Consider the following 21,909-nt stretch of genomic DNA (forward strand, 5'->3'; position numbering starts at 1 on the left):
AAAATTGTTTTTTTCTCAGAAATAAGTCAAAAGAAGACCTACCTTTTCTCTTTGAGTATTTGTTCAATAACTGTAACTAATATTATTCATTATGTAACCAGTGCACTTATGTCACTAGAGAGTTCTCCCCATTATAAATAGCGGCTTCTTCGAATATGTGATGATGTTACAACAGTCAGAGTGAGATTATACTGAGCTCACAGAAGATGGAATATCCAGTAATCTTTCAGATAGAACGTATTTACTACCCTGCCCTTGCAGTCACAGGCATTACTGGTAAGGCTCTGAACCCCATACCAATGCTATTAATCAATGCTGGTGTATGATTACTCTTGCTCCCTGTTTTTGCACTGTAACATTGCTCTCTTTGTTCTGTAGCCCTTATCCCATGTTGGCAGTTCAACGACGTGTTGTTTTATTGTTTACTGGGCAGAATTTGCAAAAGTTAATCACTTTTCTCAGCGTCCATTAAGGTTAATGTTGTCATCTTTGCTACCTTTTATCGACTTTATACAGTCTTGCTTCAGAGTAAATGTTACAGTCAGAGCCTGATACTGATGAATGCCATTTTGAATCCTTACAAAACGTAAAGCTGATTACTTGTTCAAACTTGGTAAATGAAATTTCTATTTTAGTTATATTCATTTATCAAGATTGTTTTTAGTAAATGCAATATGCTATTTTTTAAAATGACTTTCTGTAAGGGTGCGGTCAAGTGAAGTTCCACTTATCTGTTATTGTTTGATTGATCAACTTTTTCAAACACTTGGCAGTACACTCTTTAATGGTATAATTAGGCACTGTAACATTTAAATTCAAATTACTTGGAGGCGGAAACGAGCATGTTATCATTTCCAGATAAGAACATAAGAACATAAGAAATAGGAGCAGGAGTAGGCCATCTAGCCCTTCGAGCCTGTCCCGCCATTCAATAAGATCATGGCTGATCTGTCGTGGCTCAGTTCCACTTTCCCGCCCTCTCCCCATAACCCTTAATCCCTTCTCTTATCAAAAACCCATCAACCCGCTTCTTAAAAATATTTAGCGAGGCAGCCTCCACCACTTCAACGGGCAGAGAATTCCAGAGATTCACCACCCTTTGAGTGAAGAAGTTCCTCCTCAACTCCGTTCTAAACCGCCTCCCCTTTATCTTGAGGCTGTGCCCCCTAGTCCTACTGTCTTTTTTGAGCGGGAAGAGTCTCTCCACCTCTATCCTATCCATCCCATTCATCATCTTATACGTCTCAATGAGATCTCCCCTCATTCTTCTAAACTCTAACGAGTACAAGCCTAGTTTATTCAGCCTCTCCTCATAGCTCAATCCCCTCAGCTCCGGTATCAGCCTAGTAAACCTCCTCTGCACTCCCTCCAGGGCCAAAATATCCTTGCGCAGGTGCGGCGCCCAAAACTGCACACAGTACTCCAGCTGCGGCCTCACCAATGCCCTATACAGCTGCAGCAAGACCTCCCTACTTTTATATTCAATCCCCCTCGCTATGAAGGCCAGCATCCCATTCGCCTTCCTGACCACCTGCTGCACCTGCAAGCTGGGTTTTTGCGATTCATGCACAAGGACCCCGAGGTCCCTCTGCACCGTCGCCTGCTGCAGTTTTTCGCCACGTAAGTAATAGTCCTTCCTACCATTCTTCCTACCAAAGTGGACCACCTCACACTTGCCAACATTAAATTCCATTTGCCATTTCCTGGCCCATTCGCCCAGCCTATCTAGATCCTTCTGCAGACTCTCCACACCCTCCGCACAATTTGCCGTTCCCCCAATCTTGGTGTCATCAGCAAATTTCGACACCCTGCACTCGGTTCCCTCCTCCAGATCATCTATATAAATGGTAAATAGCTGAGGCCCCAGCACCGACCCCTGGGGCACCCCACTAGTCACCATCCGCCAATCCGAATAGCACCCATTGACCCCCACTCTCTGCCTCCTGCATTCATAATTGTGTCAAATTCTTTCTTAAGAAAAGTAATAATCCATATTTTCTATAACTGTGTGTTGTGCAAAGTTTGACTCTGAGGGACAGAAATCCATCTCAGATAGCAATGCAAACGAGGATGTAACCTGACCATAAATTTCCCTTCAGCTTGTATTGGATCAGACAGCTGCCAACTCAGCATCTGATGTAATGGGCGACATGGTAGCATGGTGGTTAACACTGCAGCCTCACTGCTCCACGCACCCGGGTTCAATTTTGGTGACTGTGAAGAATCATAGAAACCCAATAGTACAGAAACAGGCCATTCGGCCCATCGAGTCTGCACCAAACACAATCCCACCCAGGCCCTACCCCCATATCCCTACATATTATACCCACTAATCTCTCTAACCTACGCATCCCTGGACACTAAGGGGCAATTTCTTAGCATGGCCAATCAACCTAACCCGCACATCTTTGGACTGTGGGAGGAAGCCAGAGCACCCGGAGGAAACACACGCAGACACGAGGAGAATGTGCAAACCCCACACGGACAGTGACCTAAGCTGGCTATCGTGCTCTCTCTATAGCAAGGACGTCCACCAAAACCGCACACAGTACAGCTATGTCCTGTACAATTGCAGCAAACCATCCCTGCCCCTATACTCAAATCCTCTTGGTATGAAGACCAATATACCATTTGACTTCTTTACTGCCTGCTGTACCTGCTGTTAAGACCCTGACTAGAAACTCCACGGTGTTTGATGAAGTTAGCCAAGACTCTATATTTTACATTTGATTTTGACATTATTTTTGTGCTCAGTCTGAAGAGCGGTGTATGTCTGTGGGATATTACTTTAACTTGGAACAGCAGAGATAGCTAGCTGTTAAGATTTATACTGTGTCATGTTTAAGTCTTGCAATTGGTAAAAATTATGTAATTCTTTTTGTTATACTCTGTCTTCTTAAATAAACTTAGTTTGATAAAAGCTTCCTAGTGGGTCATTTTAATCATACCTGGAGTGGAACACATCATGTTCACTTTGTCCATTCTCTCGCTGTCTGTGAGGGTTTCCTCCAAGTCCTCCAGTTCCCGCCCACATGAAGGTTTGCGACTTAGTGTCAGGAGAATTAGCAGGGTAAATATTTGGTGTTATGGGGATAAGGCCTGTTGTTGCGGCAGCTCAATGGTCAAATCCTTCTGCAATGTAGGGATTCAACGGTTTTGAACTATTGCTGCCAAAGTACGGCCACTGCTTATCATGGGCGACTAACACCATATTGCCCAATTTTTGCTGCAGTGTGAATTGATTTGGCATTCCTCACAGTGTAAAAAATAGATTTGCTGTTGTTAAGACAAAACAAGGCTGGTCACTATGAAATTATGTAAATGAGGCTATTCAGATTAATGCAATATGCAAGCAATACATGATATATCTATTTCTTAAGTGAATAAAAGTTAAAATAAGGAGTAATATTAAAGCTCTGTTTTGATTATATTTAGGATGTGGGCAACACTAGCAGGATTAAAATGTATTACTGACCCTAATTCTTTAGATTTTGCTGTTGGTGTTTCAACTTTGCTGCTTGCTATCCTTTGACACAAAATTGAAAGGATTACTGGACCACTTTCGAAGGTAGTTAAGAGTCGACCAGACTAGACTGTTATTGTTTTATTGAAAGGACATTAAAATATACATTGGGCCTTTTCGAAATTATGAAAGTTGCCTGGTCACTATAAATCTTGTATTTCTTTAGTGGACTGCGCACTAGTTGCCTTAACTATTAATACATTTAGTAATTATGAACACGTCCATTGCATCGACTTGCCATTTTCATTCAGTGAACACTAATCCCAACTTCCCCAGACTCTTCACGCAACTGTTGTCCATCGGTTCTATTCTAACTCCTCTGCACCTTCTCATTGACAAGGTGATCTTTCCTGAAGCATAATTTCCGAAATATTTGAATTCATGTCTAACCAGCGATTTAGTAATATTTCATCAATTTTGGTTGTATTGTATTCTCTATGCTCCTCTTTATAAAGCCTGCATTTTTGGTTCAGAGCTTTCGTGTTTTGAAGTGTTTTTTGCACGTAAAACACAGGTTACTGTTCCACATGTTTACAGTTGCACCCTGAATTTAATACGATCGCTCAGAATTATTTTTCCGAAATAAATCGCCATGTCTAGCAATATAAAATATCACCCGTCATTTATTTTTACACTGGTCATTTCTCAGTTACTATCCCCCGCAAGGCATTGCCTTCCCCCTTGTCTCCACACAATTCAGCTCATGAGTGTATAACAACATAGTGCTGGTTCCTGCATCATGGGAGACACGACTGTATACTTCTTTACATTAACAAAATTTGCAGTTTACTATCCTCCTCCAATTTTGCCGTGGTAAACCAACAACAATGGAGGGAGATGGGAAAAAAGTTTTAAAAGTTTATTTATCAGTGACAAGTAGACTTACATTAACACTGCAATGAAGTTACTGTGAGGGTCCCTGAGTCGCCACATTCCAACGCCTGTTTGGATGTACTGAGGGAAAATGTAGCATTGCCAATTCAAATAACAAGCACATCTCTGGCCTGTGAGAGGGAGCTGGAGCACCAGAAAAAACCCAGAAGACGCAGGGAGATCGGGCAGACTCCACACAGACAGTGACCCAAGCCGAGAATGGGATCTAGGTGCCACCATGCCACCTTAGGAAAGGATTAGGAGGGAGGAGGGAAGCAAAAGGAAAGATTGATGATATAGTGGAAGGCATCAGAGGATAAAGGCGCCAAGGAGTGGTGCATCAAGGTGAAAAAAAAACAATTGCTGGTGATTTCCACCTCCACCAGATCCATATTATCCTTTTACCCTTCTCGTTCTCATCTGCTTTTGACTCGCACCATTAACCCCTTCCTCATCAAATATTCTCCAAATATTCCCTGTCTTTCGCTTTTCCTTGACCTTGATTTGTATCTCTAACTCGATTAAGAAGATGAAGAATTTCTTCTCTCACACTATCGTTAGTCTTTGGAATTCTCCTTCACAGAGATGAGTGGAGATTGGATTACTGAATATATTCAAGGCTGATTTTAAAGGGAGTCATCGATTTTAAAAGCTGGGCAGGTAAGTGGAAGCAAAGACAGAATCAGATCAGACATATTACTTAATGACAGAGAAAGTCTAGCAGTCAAAGAGCCTACTCCTGCTCTGATTTTGTCTTCCCTGTCAGCAAATGCTGAGCAAAGTCTATCGACTTTCTATGACCAGTCTCTGTCTCATCATATTATAGCCAGTTGTACCTAAGCCTAAAATAATAGCAGCTGATTCGTACTTTTCATTTTCAAACAGTATATTAAAATCGACTGTGTTGTGATGTTGTAGGTAAAGATACCTCTGAGACTAATTGTGAGTCAAAGTACAGCAAGTTTATTTAAAAGCTTTTGGGAGATACACTTGGTACCCAACAGCAGTTCCCCAGGCATCTCCCTGAACACAACTTAAGAGCATATATTATACACCACCCCCCCCCACCCCCAGTTACGTGTGCATCTTCTTGGTCTCAGCAGTTTCCCAGGCTGTGACCTATCATCCATCGTGGGAACATGGCTGCCTCGGCATTTCTTCATCGTTATCTCAAGGCCGCAATTGACGTGTGTGATTAGCCGTTAGCTAACATACAGGCCAACAAGACAAGTTAAAATTAACAGGACTGGTGTAACAATCTATGTTCATAAGTTGTATAGCATATAATATGTATAATATGTTGATACATGAAACATAAGAACATAAGAACATAAGAAATAGGAGCAGGAGTAGGCCATCTAGCCCCTCGAGCCTGCCCCGCCATTCAATAAGATCATGGCTGATCTGTCGTGGCTCAGTTCCACATTCCCGCCCTCTCCCCATAACCCTTAATCCCCTCGCTTATCAAAAACCCATCAACTCGCGTCTTAAAAATATTTAGCGAGGCAGCCTCCACCACTTCAACGGGCAGAGAATTCCAGAGATTCACCACCCTTTGAGTGAAGAAGTTCCTCCTCAACTCCATTCTAAACCGCCCCCCTTTATCTTGAGGCTGTGCCCCCTAGTCCTACTGTCCTTTCTGAGCGGGAAGAGTCTCTCCACCTCTATCCTATCCATCCCATTCATCATCTTATACGTCTCAATGAGATCTCCCCTCATTCTTCTAAACTCTAACGAGTACAAGCCTAGTTTATTCAGCCTCTCCTCATAGCTCAACCCCCTCAACTCCAGTATCAGCCTAGTAAACCTCCTCTGCACTCCCTCCAAGGCCAAAATATCCTTGCGTAAGTACGGCGACCAAAACTGCACACAGTACTCCAGCTGCGGCCTCACCAATGCCCTATACAGCTGCAGCAAGACCTCCCTACTTTTATATTCAATCCCCCTCGCTATGAAGGCCAGCATCCCATTCGCCTTCCTGACCACCTGCTGCACCTGCAGGCTGGGTTTTTGCGACTCATGCACAAGGACCCCGAGGTCCCTCTGCACTGTTGCCTGCTGCAGTTTTTCGCCACGTAAGTAATAGTCCTTCCTACCATTATTCCTACCAAAGTGGACCACCTCGCACTTGCCAACATTAAATTCCATTTGTCAGTTCCTGGCCCATTCGCCCAGCCTATCTAGATCCTTCTGCAGACTGTCCACACCCTCCGCGCAATAAGCAGTACGTAACGAATATTTATGAATATATGTTAAAGACATGCAAGCTTCGCAATGTTAGGCGAAAGTCCACAAAATTAAAGACACAAACATAAATACAAGCTGGGTCAGCTACATTTCTGAATGGACTATCATAAGCTTGTATACAACAACAACGGCAGCTGCAGCCTCTCTGTCTGGGCACACAAAAAACAAATTTTGCATCTATCTGAGGTACATGGAAACAAGCTGCATGTAAGTTGGACGATATTTTTTTTTCATTCTCCCAAGTATTACAAGGTTCGTTAACCCATTCGCTACTGCATGCCATCACTATCTGGGAAATGTTCCAGCCCAATGAGGTCACTAACTAAATCTCATTACTGATTACTGAATCAAATATTGTATGTCCTCTTGTTGCATCCAAGACGTATCGCTGCATTAAATTATTCCAGACTCATTCTAGAAACTAAGTACCTGTCTGACAGCTCCTTGTCTGCATCTCCCAATATATGTCAAAGTCCCACATTAATACGGTTCTGACTTTAACTAACACACGAGACTAAATTCTGCATTTATGCAATCTAACACTGTGTGCAGTTTTGGGCGCCGCACTTGCGCAAGGATATTTTGGCACTGGAGGGAGTGCAGAGGAGGTTTACTAGGCTGATACCGGAGTTGAGGGGATTGAGCTATGAGGAGAGGCTGAATAAACTAGGCTTGTACTCGTTAGAGTTTAGAAGAATGAGGGGAGATCTCATTGAGGCGTATAAGATGATGAATGGGATGGATAGGATAGAGGTGGAGAGACTCTTCCCGCTCAAAAAAGACAGTAGGACTAGGGGGCACAGCCTCAAGATAAAGGGGAGGCGGTTTAGAACGGAGTTGAGGAGGAACTTCTTCACTCAAAGGGTGGTAAATCTCTGGAATTCTCTGCCCGTTGAAGTGGTGGAGGCTGCCTCGCTAAATATTTTTAAGAAGCGGGTTGATGGGTTCTTGATAAGAGAGGGGATTAAGGGTTATGGGGAGAGGGCGGGAAAGTGGAACTGAGCCACGACAGATCAGCCATGATCTTATTGAATGGCGGGGCAGGCTCGAAGGGCTAGATGGCCTACTCCTGCTCCTATTTCTTATGTTCTTATGTTCTTATGTAACCCTTCAGAGCTGCTATCAGCTCTAAAGTAAGCCCATATTACAGGTTCAGATCCTTAAATATTCCGCAGTTCTATCCATAGGGTTTCCAGTGGATGTTTTCCCTCAAATCCTCCCTCACTATTGATTTTGTTTCTGACCAGAAGATTATTGCACCCCTCTGTCATTTTCCCTATCCATCCTGGCAGCCTCAATAACTGGTATAATTTATTCGCAGTATCGACTATCCTGCAGCCACGTCTCAGTAAAACTGTTGTATCATAAACTGCGATTTTTACTTGTGCCAGCAGCTTATTTATTGTATTCCTTACACTCTGTGCATGTGTGAATTGAACTCTTAATTGTGGCAAACATTCTAACCAGTCCCTCGGTACGGATGCTTCATTCAACTTTTAATCCCTCTCCTCTGATTTAGTCAATAGATTGGAAGTTTTGCCATTATCTATTGTAGCTGAAATAGATCAGGACAAAGCGCATGGAATCCCGTCAGTACAGAGGAGGCCATTCTGCCCATCGAATGTGCATTAACTCTCTGACTGAGCATCTTACCCAGGCCCACTCCCTGCACTAACTCTGAAATCCCCTCGTATTTACACCGCTATTCCCCATAACCTACTTTGTTTGAGACACTAAGGCACAATTTAGCATAGCCGATCTGCCTAACCAGCACACATTTGTACTGTAGGAGGAAACCAGAGCAAACACAATGGCACAGGAGGATGTACAAATTCCACACAGTTATCCAAGGCCGGAATTGAACCACGTTCACTGGAGTTGTGAGGCAAGCAGAGGTAACCACTGTGCTGCAATGCCACTTGTTACCTGTTTTTAAAACTGCATTCAATCCTCCAAACTCACCCGTTAATTATTAGTTTCAATCGTTGAGCCCACACTATTTAATCTTTCGGCTAGGACTCTGGTCCCAGATTTGTTCCGTTGTAGCCTGTTCCAATTGTGCCGTGTCTGGTTCCACGCCACACATTAATAGCTGCATAAAATTGAAATTTACAGCTCAAAGTTAGCAATCACAATCTTGGGACTGAAACGCTAAACTCCAACTACCAACATAATTGCTTGGCAGGTCATATTGTATTTTTCTCTTTTTATTTCAATTTCCTGTTTTACTATTAACAATTATTAATAGTTGAGTTCTTGTTCCTATTACATATTTGAATTTTGTACCATGTACACTGTTGAGGTATTATGTCGCATTGTATTGTCCTGAAAAAAAGGTAAATTTTCCCAGAATTGATGCTTATTTGTACATTTAGCACTAAATCCTGTTGAACGGGTGCCCTTTTCCTCTGTGAATTTTACCACTGAAATGTCACTGTTTAATTATATTTCCTACAGTTAACTCAATGGCGATTGTGATCCTGAAACGAGGGAAATGTGGCCTCTCAGAATGTATCACACAGTACCTAACGGCAATGACGACAGCAGATCTACTACTCGTGGTCATAGATGTGATACTAAATCGAATTAATAATATATATCTCCCAGCCAATTTCTTATTCATTACTCCAGTGTGTGCTCTGAAAGTAGTTCTGTTTCTTGCAGCCATGAATTGTTCTGTCTGGTTCACAGTGGCTTTCACCATTGATCGCTTTGTAGCCATTTCTTGGCAGACACTAAAAACAAGGTATTGCACCAAGAGAACTGCAACTGTGGTTATAGGAATTTTAAGCGTTGTCAGTTGTGTGAGGGGCATTCCATGGTACTTTGTCTTTGTTCCTTCAATAATTATCGACAATGTACCTTGGTTCTGCGTTGAAAGAGAAGACTATTATACCTCACCCTTTTGGATAGCGTGTGAGCGGATTGACAGCATACTAACACCATTACTTCCGATTGCCCTGGTTTTGGTGTTCAACTCTCTGACTGCAAGGAATATTATCATTGTCAATCGGCTCCGTAAGGGCCTCCGGGCCCAAGGCAGAGCAGAGAATCATATTGACCCAGAAGTGGATAACCGAAGGAAATCCATTATTTTACTTTATGCGTTGTCCACCAATTTTATACTGTTGTGGATACCATATGTTGTTCAATCGTTGAACTGGCAAACTGTAAACTACAATTACACAGACAAAAGTTTTAGCAATCCAGTACATATCACCCAGCAATGTGGTTACATGTTACGGCTTCTGAGTTCGTGCACTAACACCTGCGTGTATGCATTAACACAGAGCAAATTTAGGGAGGAGTTAAAGAACGGGATTAAATATCCATTTATTCTCATTATTAAATTATTTGAACGGCAATGTAAAACGGAACTGCAAGAACAGCATCTATAGTGTTACATCCCATACTCCTTTCGAATTTTATCCCGTATTGTCGTTTGCAATGTAACGTTTTTTTATAATACCTTTGATCACGGTGACATTGTCGTATCCTCTTGAGCAACCTTGAGGTGTCCCAAACCATTATCACACCATCCATCAGGAACATACCTTTTCCATCGACCAGACCTGTAAGATTACGCTCGGTCGGTTCCATTCTTACATGTAATTTCACAGATCTTACCTACAAATAGCTTCTCATTTTCTCCACATTGTTACTGCAGATTCATTATGATTTACATTCTATCCTCCTGATCCCGAGTCAGGGGAACAGATAGACTGACAAGAGAGAGATTTATGCCTCCAGGATCGTTCTCCACGCCCTCAACTGACTTTTGATTGTTGAGTTGTTTCTCGCTATACTTTCATGATGCAACCTGACCTAGTTAAACAAGGGATAAATGCCAAGTATCAACGTTGGTTCCTGCTACAAACTCACTTCTCCTGCCGATCTTTCCACCCTTGCCCGTGGCCGCTGTCTCATACCACTCGACACGCTTCACAATTTTGGAATCCTATAATACAATTAATAGGCATGCTTGTTTTCTTTCACATCCATTGTACATAGACCACTTCCTCATCTGCAATATCGCCTGTCCCTTTGTAAGTCTACCTGCTGCTGAAACACTTTTCCATGAAGGTGTCACATGCAGATACGTGGAAACCAATGCTCCCTTAGTCTTATCTTGAACAAAGCAGACATACTCGCGAATTATTTTTAATCTCGCTGACCCATGTAAACATCCATTTCCCACAACATCTCCATTTACTAACTCCCATCATCGTCTTTAATTCACTGCATGGAAATTCTCTTTGATCAATTTATGGACTTTGTTTTAAAGATGATCTTATTCTGCAACTGTAAGTCCTAGAATCTAGGGAACTTTCAGAACAATAAAAATAATGGGAGGTTAGAAGCTTTAAAGAGCGACCAGCAATCTGCTGCTTTTCGGTGGAAATCACAAGCAGTAGCTGCCCTACATTTCAACTTCATAATGTCAATGAACCTCTTCCAATACTAAAGCAATATGTGTATTCAGGTCCCTCAGTTGACCAACGAATAGATTGACGCCAAATGTCTCGTTGCTCTGTTTTGTTCTCGCTTAGTATTTTTTTCAATTGATCTCCGGGTGTGAGCAGATTACCCATTTTGAATGAATGAAGTTTGCTTGAATTTTCCATTGCTGGTTCCCCAAGAAAGCGATAATGGAATTTGTCTTTGAGAGATGCATTGTTCAGCTGCCACAGTGGTGTTCCGAGAAATAGCCCTATCCCAGGATATTGTTCCATGGAGTTCCGGAATATTGGACCAGTGATTATAGACAAAACCTGAAACATGTCCAGGTCTGTCATGTAACTCAGAAGGGAAATTTGATCTAATGGCATTTACAGAACATCATGTACGCCCTTCTCTCGTTTAGAGATGACAGAGCAAGCAGCTGCTGATAAATTAATCTTGGTGAGTTTCTGGGTTACTCCTGATGAGAATACTGGCAGCACCAGCAATTGTACAAAAGATGGAACTGGAATAAGTATTCCCAATTTTTTGTATGCAAAGCAAAAGTAAGACAATATCAATGAATCATTTCTTCAATTCTCCAGTGGATTGACGGATGTTTGGCATATGTTGACATACATTGAGTCATAATTTGTAAGTTCGATTTCGTACTATAACATCATTTTTTTGCACATACTCTGAGATGAACAGGAATATGGCCAAGGCTTGGCACTGGGCCCCTCCCCCAATCCGAAGGATATTCTACTTCGTCCATCCACTCTATGTTGGCTCTCTGAAGGAGCAATCCTCCCAGAGTCACTCATCAGCTTTCTTCATGCCCTCTGCACTTTTTTTTTCTTTTCGGAACTTCCCCTTGTTTCTATATTCCTGAAATTAGAATAATGAAAACTGGGTCCCCTAACAGGGATAAGGAAGTTAACGGATGCCAGAATATAACTTTTCACTGTAAATACCACTCTCATATTTGTTTAATATTTTTTATATTGAAAAAAAAGTAAAGCAACCAATGCTTATTTACAATAAGGCAATGTTTTCAATTTTGTTTGGATATTTGTCAATTTTCCTGGTAACATTTTACTGCGGAATAAGAAGGATTTTAATCTGTTTATTTTTCGGGATATGATCTACATCACTTCAAATAAAACATAAATACGCAAAGAACTGAGCGCAATTTTGAAAATTCGATGTAAAATTTAAGAGGAAAAGGGATGAACTGCAGAAAGAATTATTCTCACGTATAATGGAAAATGCTTTAAAATCTCAACCGCTCGGGCAATGTTAATCCCCCTCCACTCTCTCTTCAGATGCTGCTGGACCAGCTGAGTGTTTCCAGCAGCTTATGTTGTTATTTGATATTCCCATTGTGAGCAGTGTCTCACTTTCACAGAATTATAGAATCCTTAGAGTGCAGATGGAAGCAATTTGTCCCATCGAGCTTGTACCGACAACAATCCCACCCAAGCCATCCCCCTTAACCCCACAAATTTACCCTGCTAGTCCCCATTACACCAAGGGGCAAGTAAGCATGGGAAATCAACCTTTGGACTGTGAGAGGAAATCCTCGGCACCCGACAAAACCCACGCAGACAAGAGGAGAACGTACAAACTCTACACAGACAGTCACAGAGGCTGGAATTGAATTCAGGTCCCTGGTGCTCTGAGGGAGCTGAGCTAACCATGCTACACGTTGAACAATGAAACAATCCTGTGCAAGATTCAATACTGAAACAAGAAATGGGAAGCAGCAGAGGGAAAACTGTTGGAAATCAATGAATTTCACTGAATCTGAATAATTCTATTCCAGATGCACACTACAGTTCAAGGAAGAAACCTGAGATACATTGTAAATGGATGCAACTTGGAGTTTGGAATTTTTTGTTTAACTGAAATTGGCTGAGCGAAATCTCAATGAAATGGTCAGGAATGAAACGCAAGTCACAAGTATTAGGCTCACAAGTTGGCTTACGTTAACACTGCAGCGAAGTTTCTGTGATACACCCCTAGTGACCATACTAAAGCATCGGTTTGTGTACACTGAGGGAAAATTTAACATGGTCAATGCACCAAACCGCCACATCTTTCAGACGGTGGTAGATAATGGGAACAAACTCATGCAGACACGGGACAAAACGCAGACTCTGCACAGACAGTGAACCCCAGGCAGGAAACGAACGCTGTGTCCCTGATGCTGTGAGGCAGCAGTGCTAACTAATGGACCATCGTGCTGCCATTATTTGGAACATAATTATACTCACCGCTATATCATCTTCACCGATTATGGCATGGGCCCTGTGCGAACACAGAACGAAAATATGATAATTAAAATGTAAAACAAACTTTTGTGGAGCCATGATAAGGAAATATTAGATCAGATGATCAAAGCTTGGTCAAGGAGGGATATGTTAAGGAACTTGCTAAAGAGGAGAGAGAGCTAGATAACTGGAGCTGTTCAGGGAAGGAGTACAGAATTTTACGCCAAATCAGCTGACAACACCACTGTCGTTGATATGCTGATTAAAATCGGAATATATAAGATTATGGTAAAGCAGAAACCTGGAAATTGCTTTGGGCTGGAGGAAGTTAAAGAGAAAGTGGGTGGGGGTGAGGGGATGGAGGTGGTATTGAAAGATAGGGATTTGAAGTTTAAAATAGAGACATTTCAGGGCCAGGAGCCAGTGTATGTCAATGAACAGGGGTTTGATTGCTGAACTGCACTTGGTTAAAGGGAAGTTGTAGGCTGTAGAATATTTGACGACCACAGGTATATGTAGAGTTGAAGATGGGAGGCTGGTCGGGGGTTGACTGGAATAATCAGACTAGAGTGAACAAAGGCAAGGATGAGTGATCCAGCAGCAGATGACCTGAGGCAGGGCCAGAATTGATTTATGTTTAGAATGTAGAAGCACAGTGTATTCATCTAATAACATTCTGCCAATCTGCCTGATATCATCAAGTTTAGTCAGATACTGGTGGTGAAAGGCACTAAAGTTTTTTTAATATTAGGATTATTACTATATCTGTATCTCTAGAACATTATATACCTGCGGGACTACTCACATTTCATTGTGATCGGAAGTTGAGCGCTGAAACACATTGAAGCCGAAGGTTACTTGTTTAATCATATAGTCCATATCCATTCAGTGCAGAAGGAAGCCATTCGGCCCATCAAGCCTGCAATTACAACGGTCTGACCCAGGCCCTAACACCATGTATTTGCCCTGCTAATCCCTCTGGGGGAAAATTATTAGGGTGAATTCATCTAACCAGCACATCTTTGGAGTGTGGGAGGAAACCTGAGCACCTGGAGGAAGTCCATACAGGCACGGAAAGAATGTGCAAACTCCACACAGTCAATCGAGGCCGTAATTGAACTCAGTCCCTGGTTTTGTGAGCGGTGCTAAGAATGATGCCATTGTAGCGCACCTTAAGACGCTTCTTTTGGATCATTCCCTTGAGAACATTTGTTTGCTTTGACAAATTAATATCAATCATTCACGACTCTGGTTTCATTGAGAGGGATGAAGAATCGTGATCAGAGCGGAGTGTCACTGTTGTTCTGTTCCTAACTCTGACCTTCAGGTCTGTTAGTGAGGACTCGGTCTCCTAGGAAATGTTCTGTCCCCAATTCTACCCAATTCTCTGATCTTAGCACCAGCTGAACAGACAACCGATAATCCCAACTCCAATACCAGGTTCTTGGTGAAATCACAACTGGACTGTGCGCCAGTGGGAAAGATTCAATAATGATTAATTATTCAGTTTCACATCTTAAACAGGGGTATTAATGCAGCATTTTCCGGTTGGCTGGAGGAATCTAGCCCTCAATAAGTCATGCAATAATAACGTGATGCAACACAGGAAAAAAAGACAATTTAGGCCCAACTAGTTTCTCTGAAAGCAGTATCAAGTTAGTTCCGCTCGGCTTCCTTCGCCCAAAGCCCTGTAACCTCCCAAAGTCTCAGATCTATTGAAATGTATTCTGAAAGTTATTTTTGAATCTGCTTCATTTTCAGAAAGTGAATTCCAGTTGAAAACAATCTGTTGCATAAAACTGAATGTGAAATGCTATCATGATATGATCACACCTCCTTGGGTCAAAAACAACTGTGTTTAACTGAATTATGGTGAATTACAATAAAAATAGAGATGGCAGAAATGCAGATTGTGGAAAGGTTAGCAGGAAAGACAGGAAGCAAGCAAGCAGTGGAAGGCATTTACTGAGGTCATTCATAACATTTAGCACAAATGGATCCCAGTATAAAGGAGCGATTCTAAGACATAAACCAGCCATGGCTCACCAAGGAAGTGAAGGAGAGTATTAAGTTGAAAGAGAAAGCACATAAGTAAGTCAAAGTTAGCATGAGCCACGAAGATTGGGATGAATTCAGAATCCAGGAAATGGGGCCTTAAATGATAGCAAAAAGATAGAATATTGTGTACGAAAGAAAACTAGCAAGGAATATAAAAAACTGACAATCAGATTTTTTTTAAGAATAAAAATGTCAAATGAATATAGGCTTAGGAAATAGATGTGAGGAGATAGTTATAATAATGTTACAGAAGACAAGTTAAACCGTCTTTTTGGTGGAAGATACCTCAAACATCCCATTAATACTAAAAAAAGGAGTGGGGGATGGGAAAAGAAGAGGCAGCGGAAGAGCGAATGGGAAACAGACTGGGAGAGAGGTGCAAGGGAAGTGAGAGTTTCCCACGAGAAGCAAAGTGCACTAGGGCCCTTGTGAGTCAGACAGAGAGTGCTGAGGCATGTCGGAAGGAGAACTGGAAGAAGGGAGGATGATGGAGGAGAAGGTGGAAGAGGTGAGGGCACAACGAGAATTGTAGAAAGGAATATGCAGTGAGTAGTGAAGGAGGAAAGAGAACTGGTGCTCGAGACACAGAGGAAGATGAATAGAGCAAGAGGGAAAACGAGAGAGGGCAAGGGAAAGAAAGTTAGAGGCAGAAAATTACGGGCGGATATAAAGGCCCAGGAAAATTTTGATCAAGAGAAAGAGGAAAAATATTTAATAAGAAAGGATTGAAAAGATTAATGAAGCAAAGGAGAGAATGTGAGCATGGAAAAAAAAACAGGGAAAATAATCTTAGCGGAAAGGCATAAATTAAGGAAATGGGGAGACAGATACATAGAAATAGATTGTGAGGGAACAAAAGGGGAAACAATATGCACAGAGGGGAAAAATAGTGACAAACAGAAAAGAGATGGAAAGAGGCAGAGGCAAAGTTAACGAGAGTGTCTGAGAGACAAAACAAAATGCGGACTTTGCTGGGAGAGAGAAACCATGAGAGATTGATTGTATCAACAGTATCAATTGAGTCAGCTTGTATTTACTTAAATTTCTCCTGTACAAAACGTCTTATTGCTCCACAGAGAAGTGATAGACAGCTTTCTACATCTGTAGATACCTTTATACCAACCAGTAGATATTAGGAATGGCAGCAAAATTTTATGGGACTTGCTTCATGAGGGAAAGAAGGGACCTGAGATTTTAACGATTGGAATTCCAAGATTTTCCGGCCAAATAGGTTAACGCACGAACATCAATGGTAGAGCTTTCAAGTGGTTTAAACAATGCGTTGTAACATAATACGGATACACCGCTATCCTAGATATTTGTACGGATGGGAGAAGAGTACAGGGAAATGGATTGTTGTAGGGGCTGGAGGAGTATACGTAGATTTGGAGGACTGCAAGGATTGGAGGGGGTTGTGGAGATAGGGAGGGTTGGAGAGAGTGGCAGAGGGTACAGGAATTGGGAGGACTGTAGGGACTGAAGGGTATTATGGGTGCAGGGAGGTTTTGCACTGCCTGGAGGATGCGACAGTGATTGACAAATTTTAGGGGCAGTCAACGGGAAGACGCTATGTAGTACAGATGACCAGAGGGATATCGGTGTGCGTATCCAAAGATTCACGGCAGCAGCAGGAGAACATAGAACATAGAACATAGAACATTACAGCGCAGAACAGGCCCTTCGGCCCACGATGTTGCGCCGACCAGTTACAAAAACAATGACCCACTAGCCTATACCAATCCCTTTTCGTCCATAAACCTATCCAGAGATCTCTTAAACGCCCCCAAACTAGACGCATTTAGAATGGTTATGACGGCATATTGAATACTTGCTTTCATTTTCTGAAGCATAAATAAAATAACCACCTTCTCAAGGACAACTAGAGATGGATAATAAGTGCTGGCTAATGATGAACGCCCCCCTCACACAATATGGTATTTCTCCAGAGTGCTCAGAGTATGGAATTTCTAAGAATTGGGGGAGTTGAGATTACCTATATATATATAGAGAGAGAGAGAGAAGCAAAAGGAGAGTCAGAAAGGAATGCAGTTTAGATAAGCTGGAATAGAAAGACCCTGTAGTGGAAATTTGGGCAGATTAGAACTATTTGGGAAGAATTTCCATGTTTTCAAATCTGTAACTTGAGTGTTGTCAAATCACAGTCATCTATGTCGTTTATAACAACATCAATATTGACTATTTATCAAAGCACTGCATTCATAACCAAATGATGCTCCGAACCCTGATTGGAGAATAAAATCAGGAGCAGCAAATTGTGTCATTACCACTTTGTAAAGTAATTACTTAGACTAAGAATAAGTAGGTATCCCACACTGAATTGTATTATGACAGAATATCCAAGAAGCACATGACATTGTTGTCAGAATTTGGTTCCAGTCAGGAACCCATATTCAGTGAAATTTTAGATTAAAATACACCCATGCATAATCTAAATTATACTGAATGTGGCGAGAAATTGATGTGGAACGTCTGACGTTCTATTCCAACTCCTCACCACACTTCGTGTAATTTTACACTCACAGATAGCCTCGGCGATAGTTTTGGCTCATGAGTTTCCTGCTTTGGGGTCTGATTCAACAGGATACGACATTGTACTGAATATAACTTCATCATAAAGAATGCACTTGAACTAGAAACAGTCGGTAAAGCTAAAGACAACCACAGAGACATTTCAACAAATTTAGTAGATTCCTTGTGCATGAGTCGCAAAAACCCAGCTTGCAGGTGCAGCAGGTGGTCAGGAAGGCGAATGGGATGCTGGCCTTCATAGCGAGGGGGATTGAATATAAAAGTAGGGAGGTCTTGCTGCGGCTGTAGAGGGCATTGGTGAGGCCGCAGCTGGAGTACTGTGTGCAGTTTTGGGCGCCGTACTTACGCAAGGATATTTTGGCCTTGGAGGGAGTGCAGAGGAGGTTTACTAGGCTGATGCCGGAGTTGTGGGGGTTGAGCTATGAGGAGAGGCTGAATAAACTAAGCTTGTACTCGTTAGAGTTTAGAAGAATGAGGGGAGATCTCATTGAGACATATAAGATGATGAATGAGATGGATAGGATAGAGGTGGAGAGACTCTTCCCGCTCAGAAAGGACAGTAGGACTAGGGGGCACAGCCTCAAGATAAAGGGGGGGGGGGTGGTTTAGAACGGAGTTGAGGAGGAACTTCTTCACTCAAAGGGTGGTGAATCTCTGGAATTCTCTGCCCGTTGAAGTGGTGGAGGCTGCCTCGCTAAATATTTTTAAGACGCAGGTTGATGGGTTTTTGATAAGCGAGGGGATTAAGGGTTATGGGGAGAGGGCGGGAATGTGGAACTGATCCACTTCAGATCAGCCATGATCTTATTGAATGGCGGGGCAGGCTCGAAGGGCTAGATGGCCTACTCCTGCTCCTATTTCTTATGTTCTTATGTTTATGTTATTGAAAGGGTGAGTATATTACTGTGACAATTAGATTCATACTTCCAAAATTCTTCACGGACTAAGAGCAGATACAATTTCAGGGACAAATTAGTGAACCCAAATTAATACAACTGCCAGGAACACCAACAATGGCAAGGATCGTGTAGAATATTTTGCCGACCCATTGAATTTGGAGATGCATTTTGTGTGCAAAGTGAATCTGTCCCTTTGAGCAAATGGGGGCTGTTTTCCCTTGAAAGACGGCGACTGAGGGGAGATCTTGTAGAGGTATATAAGATTATGAAGGGTATAGATAGAGTAAACAGTGCTAAGCTTTTTCCTATGTTCGAGACACACAGTACGAGGGGCCACGGGCTTAGGGTGAGGGGGGAGAGGTATAACACGGATGTTAGAGGGAGGTTTTTGACACAGAGGGTAGTGGGGGTATGGAATGCTCTGCCAACCAAGGTGGTGGAGGCAGGTATGCTGGAGTTGTTAAAGAGTTACTTAGACAGGCACATGAGTGGGTTGGAGATGGAGGGATATAGGAGATTGTTTTAAATAAGGTTCAGTAGCCTTGGGACGTCCCTGGTAATGTACAAGGATGTGGAATGATACTAATGTTTTTTCTCTTTTAATTCACAGGTTTTAAGTCGGTCCGCCTTGTTGTCCAACGAGGGGCATACACGCGATGGGTCATACAAGGGCTGCTCTTGGTTGTTCGAGAATAGCCTAGTACTTCATGCCGTTAGTGTGTGCTTAAACTGGACCAGATGCTGGGCAACACGACAGTTCAGTGACTATCAGTGTTTGCTATGCAGACACATGGATTTGAGCCAGTGTCTGTGTGAGTTTGTGCATTCTCCCCGTGCTTGCGTGGGTTTTCTCCGGGTGCCGCACCTGCGCAAGGATATTTTGGCCCTGGAGGGAGTGCAGAGGAGGTTTACTAGGCTGATACCGGAGTTGAGGGGATTGAGCTATGAGGAGAGGCTGAATAAACTAGGCTTGTACTCGTTAGAGTTTAGAAGAATGAGGGGAGATCTCATTGAGACGTATAAGATGATGAATGGGATGGATAGGATAGAGGTGGAGAGACTCTTCCTGCTCAAAAAAGACAGTAGGACTAGGGGGCACAGCCTCAAGATAAAGGGGAGGCGGTTTAGAACGGAGTTGAGGAGGAACTTCTTCACTCAAAGGGTGGTGAATCTCTGGAATTCTCTGCCCGTTGAAGTGGTGGAGGCTGCCTCGCTAAATATTTTTAAGAAGCAGGTTGATGGGTTTTTGATAAGAGAGGGGATTAAGGGTTATGGGGAGAGGGCGGGAAAGTGGAACTGAGCCACGACCGATCAGCCATGATCTTATTGAATGGCGGGGCAGGCTCGAAGGGCTAGATGGCCTACTCCTGCTCCTATTTCTTATGTTCTTATGTTCTTATGCTCCGGTTTCCTCCCACACCCCAAAGATGTGCTCTTAGGCTGATTGGAGGTAATAAATTGTTCCTAAATTAATTTTCCCTCAATGTGGAATGCCATAAGCATAGATAAGGGTCATGGGTGGAGGGGGGACTCATAATGTTAAATCGTTGGGCCGAAGGGCCTGTTTCCCGAGCTGTTTTTTGTCCTTTGTGAATCTGGCAATGTCTCTGAATGAAAGTCTGCGATGATGCATTCCCTGTGCACTATCTTTAAACATTTCAGGATCTCGACTGAGATACTGAGGTTGTGAAATTGTGAAATTGTTTTCTTTTTGCCCCTTAAAATTTGAACAGACAGCTTGAGACACCAGAGGGGTCTGACACATTTGACAGACCCTCAGATTTAGAGAAATTAGCATTCTGGGTGTGGCAGACGAGATTGTGTCACTCGTCGATGCTGCTGAGGGATCCGTAAGATCTCCCAAGGGAAGAGGCTATTCCATTGTCCTAACTCTGGTTAGAGTTTCACATAAGAACATAAGAAATAGGAGCAGGAGTAGGCCATCTAGCCCTTCGAGCCTGCCCCGCCATTCAATAAGATCATGGCTGATCTGTTGTGGCTCAGTTCCACTTTCCCGCCCTCTCCCCATAACCCTTAATCCCCTCGCTTATCAAAAACCCATCAACCCGCGTCTTAAAAATATTTAGCAAGGCAGCCTCCACCACTTCAACGGGCAGAGAATTCCAGAGATTCACCACCCTTTGAGTGAAGAAGTTCCTCCTCAACTCCGTTCTAAACCGCCCCCCCTTTATCTTGAGGCTGTGCCCCCTAGTCCTATTGTCTTTTTTGAGCGGGAAGAGTCTTTCCACCTCTATCCTATCCATCCCATTCATCATCTTATACGTCTCAATGAGATCTCCTCTCATTCTTCTAAACTCTAACGAGTACAAGCCCAGTTTATTCAGCCTCTCCTCATAGCTCAACCCCCTCAACTCCGGTATCAGCCTAGTAAACCTCCTCTGCACTCCCTCCAAGGCCAAAATATCTTTGCGCAGGTGCGGCGCCCAAAAATGCACACAGTACTCCAGCTGCGGCCTCACCAATGCCCTATACAGCTGCAGCAAGACCTCCCTACTTTTATATTCAATCCCCCTCGCTATGAAGGCCAGCATCCCATTCGCCTTCCTGACCACCTGCTGCACCTGCAAGCTGGGTTTTTGCGACTCATGCACAAGGACCCCGAGGTCTCTCTGCACTGTCGCCTGCTGCAGTTTTTCGCCTCGTAAGTAATAGTCCTTCCTACCATTTTTCCTACCAAAGTGGACCACCTCACACTTGCCAACATTAAATTCCATTTGCCATTTCCTGGCCCATTCGCCCAGCCTATCTAGATCCTTCTGCAGACTCTCCACACCCTCCGCACAATTTGCCGTTCCCCCAATCTTGGTGTCATCAGCAAATTTCGACACTCTACACTCGGTTCCCTCCTCCAGATCATCTATATAAATGGTAAAAAGCTTTGCTCACTCACGCTTTGCACCTGAAGAGATGCCAGGAAATTCATTGGGGAACCAACGATTTTTCAGTGTGGGAAGGGATTCACTCTAACTGCAGAGACACCAACGAATTTACAAGTGATTATAGAGCTGCATTCCGAAACCAACAT

General features: G+C 42.8%; 1 protein-coding gene across 1 annotated transcript; it reads left to right on the forward strand.

Moving 5' to 3' along the window:
• The first annotated feature begins 206 nt into the window (after positions 1 to 206).
• LOC145351394 (putative G-protein coupled receptor 139) lies at positions 207 to 10,041 on the forward strand. The gene is made up of 2 exons (XM_080201003.1): positions 207 to 276; positions 9,101 to 10,041. The coding sequence occupies exons 1-2, from the start codon at positions 207 to 209 to the stop codon at positions 10,039 to 10,041; spliced, it is 1,011 nt and encodes a 336-aa protein (XP_080057129.1).
• Positions 10,042 to 21,909: the final 11,868 nt, after the last annotated feature.

Source organism: Carcharhinus amblyrhynchos, chromosome 13 (assembly GCF_965287045.1).
Source record: "Carcharhinus amblyrhynchos chromosome 13, sCarAmb.v2.hapA, whole genome shotgun sequence".
In the NCBI taxonomy this organism is placed as follows: domain Eukaryota; kingdom Metazoa; phylum Chordata; class Chondrichthyes; order Carcharhiniformes; family Carcharhinidae; genus Carcharhinus; species Carcharhinus amblyrhynchos.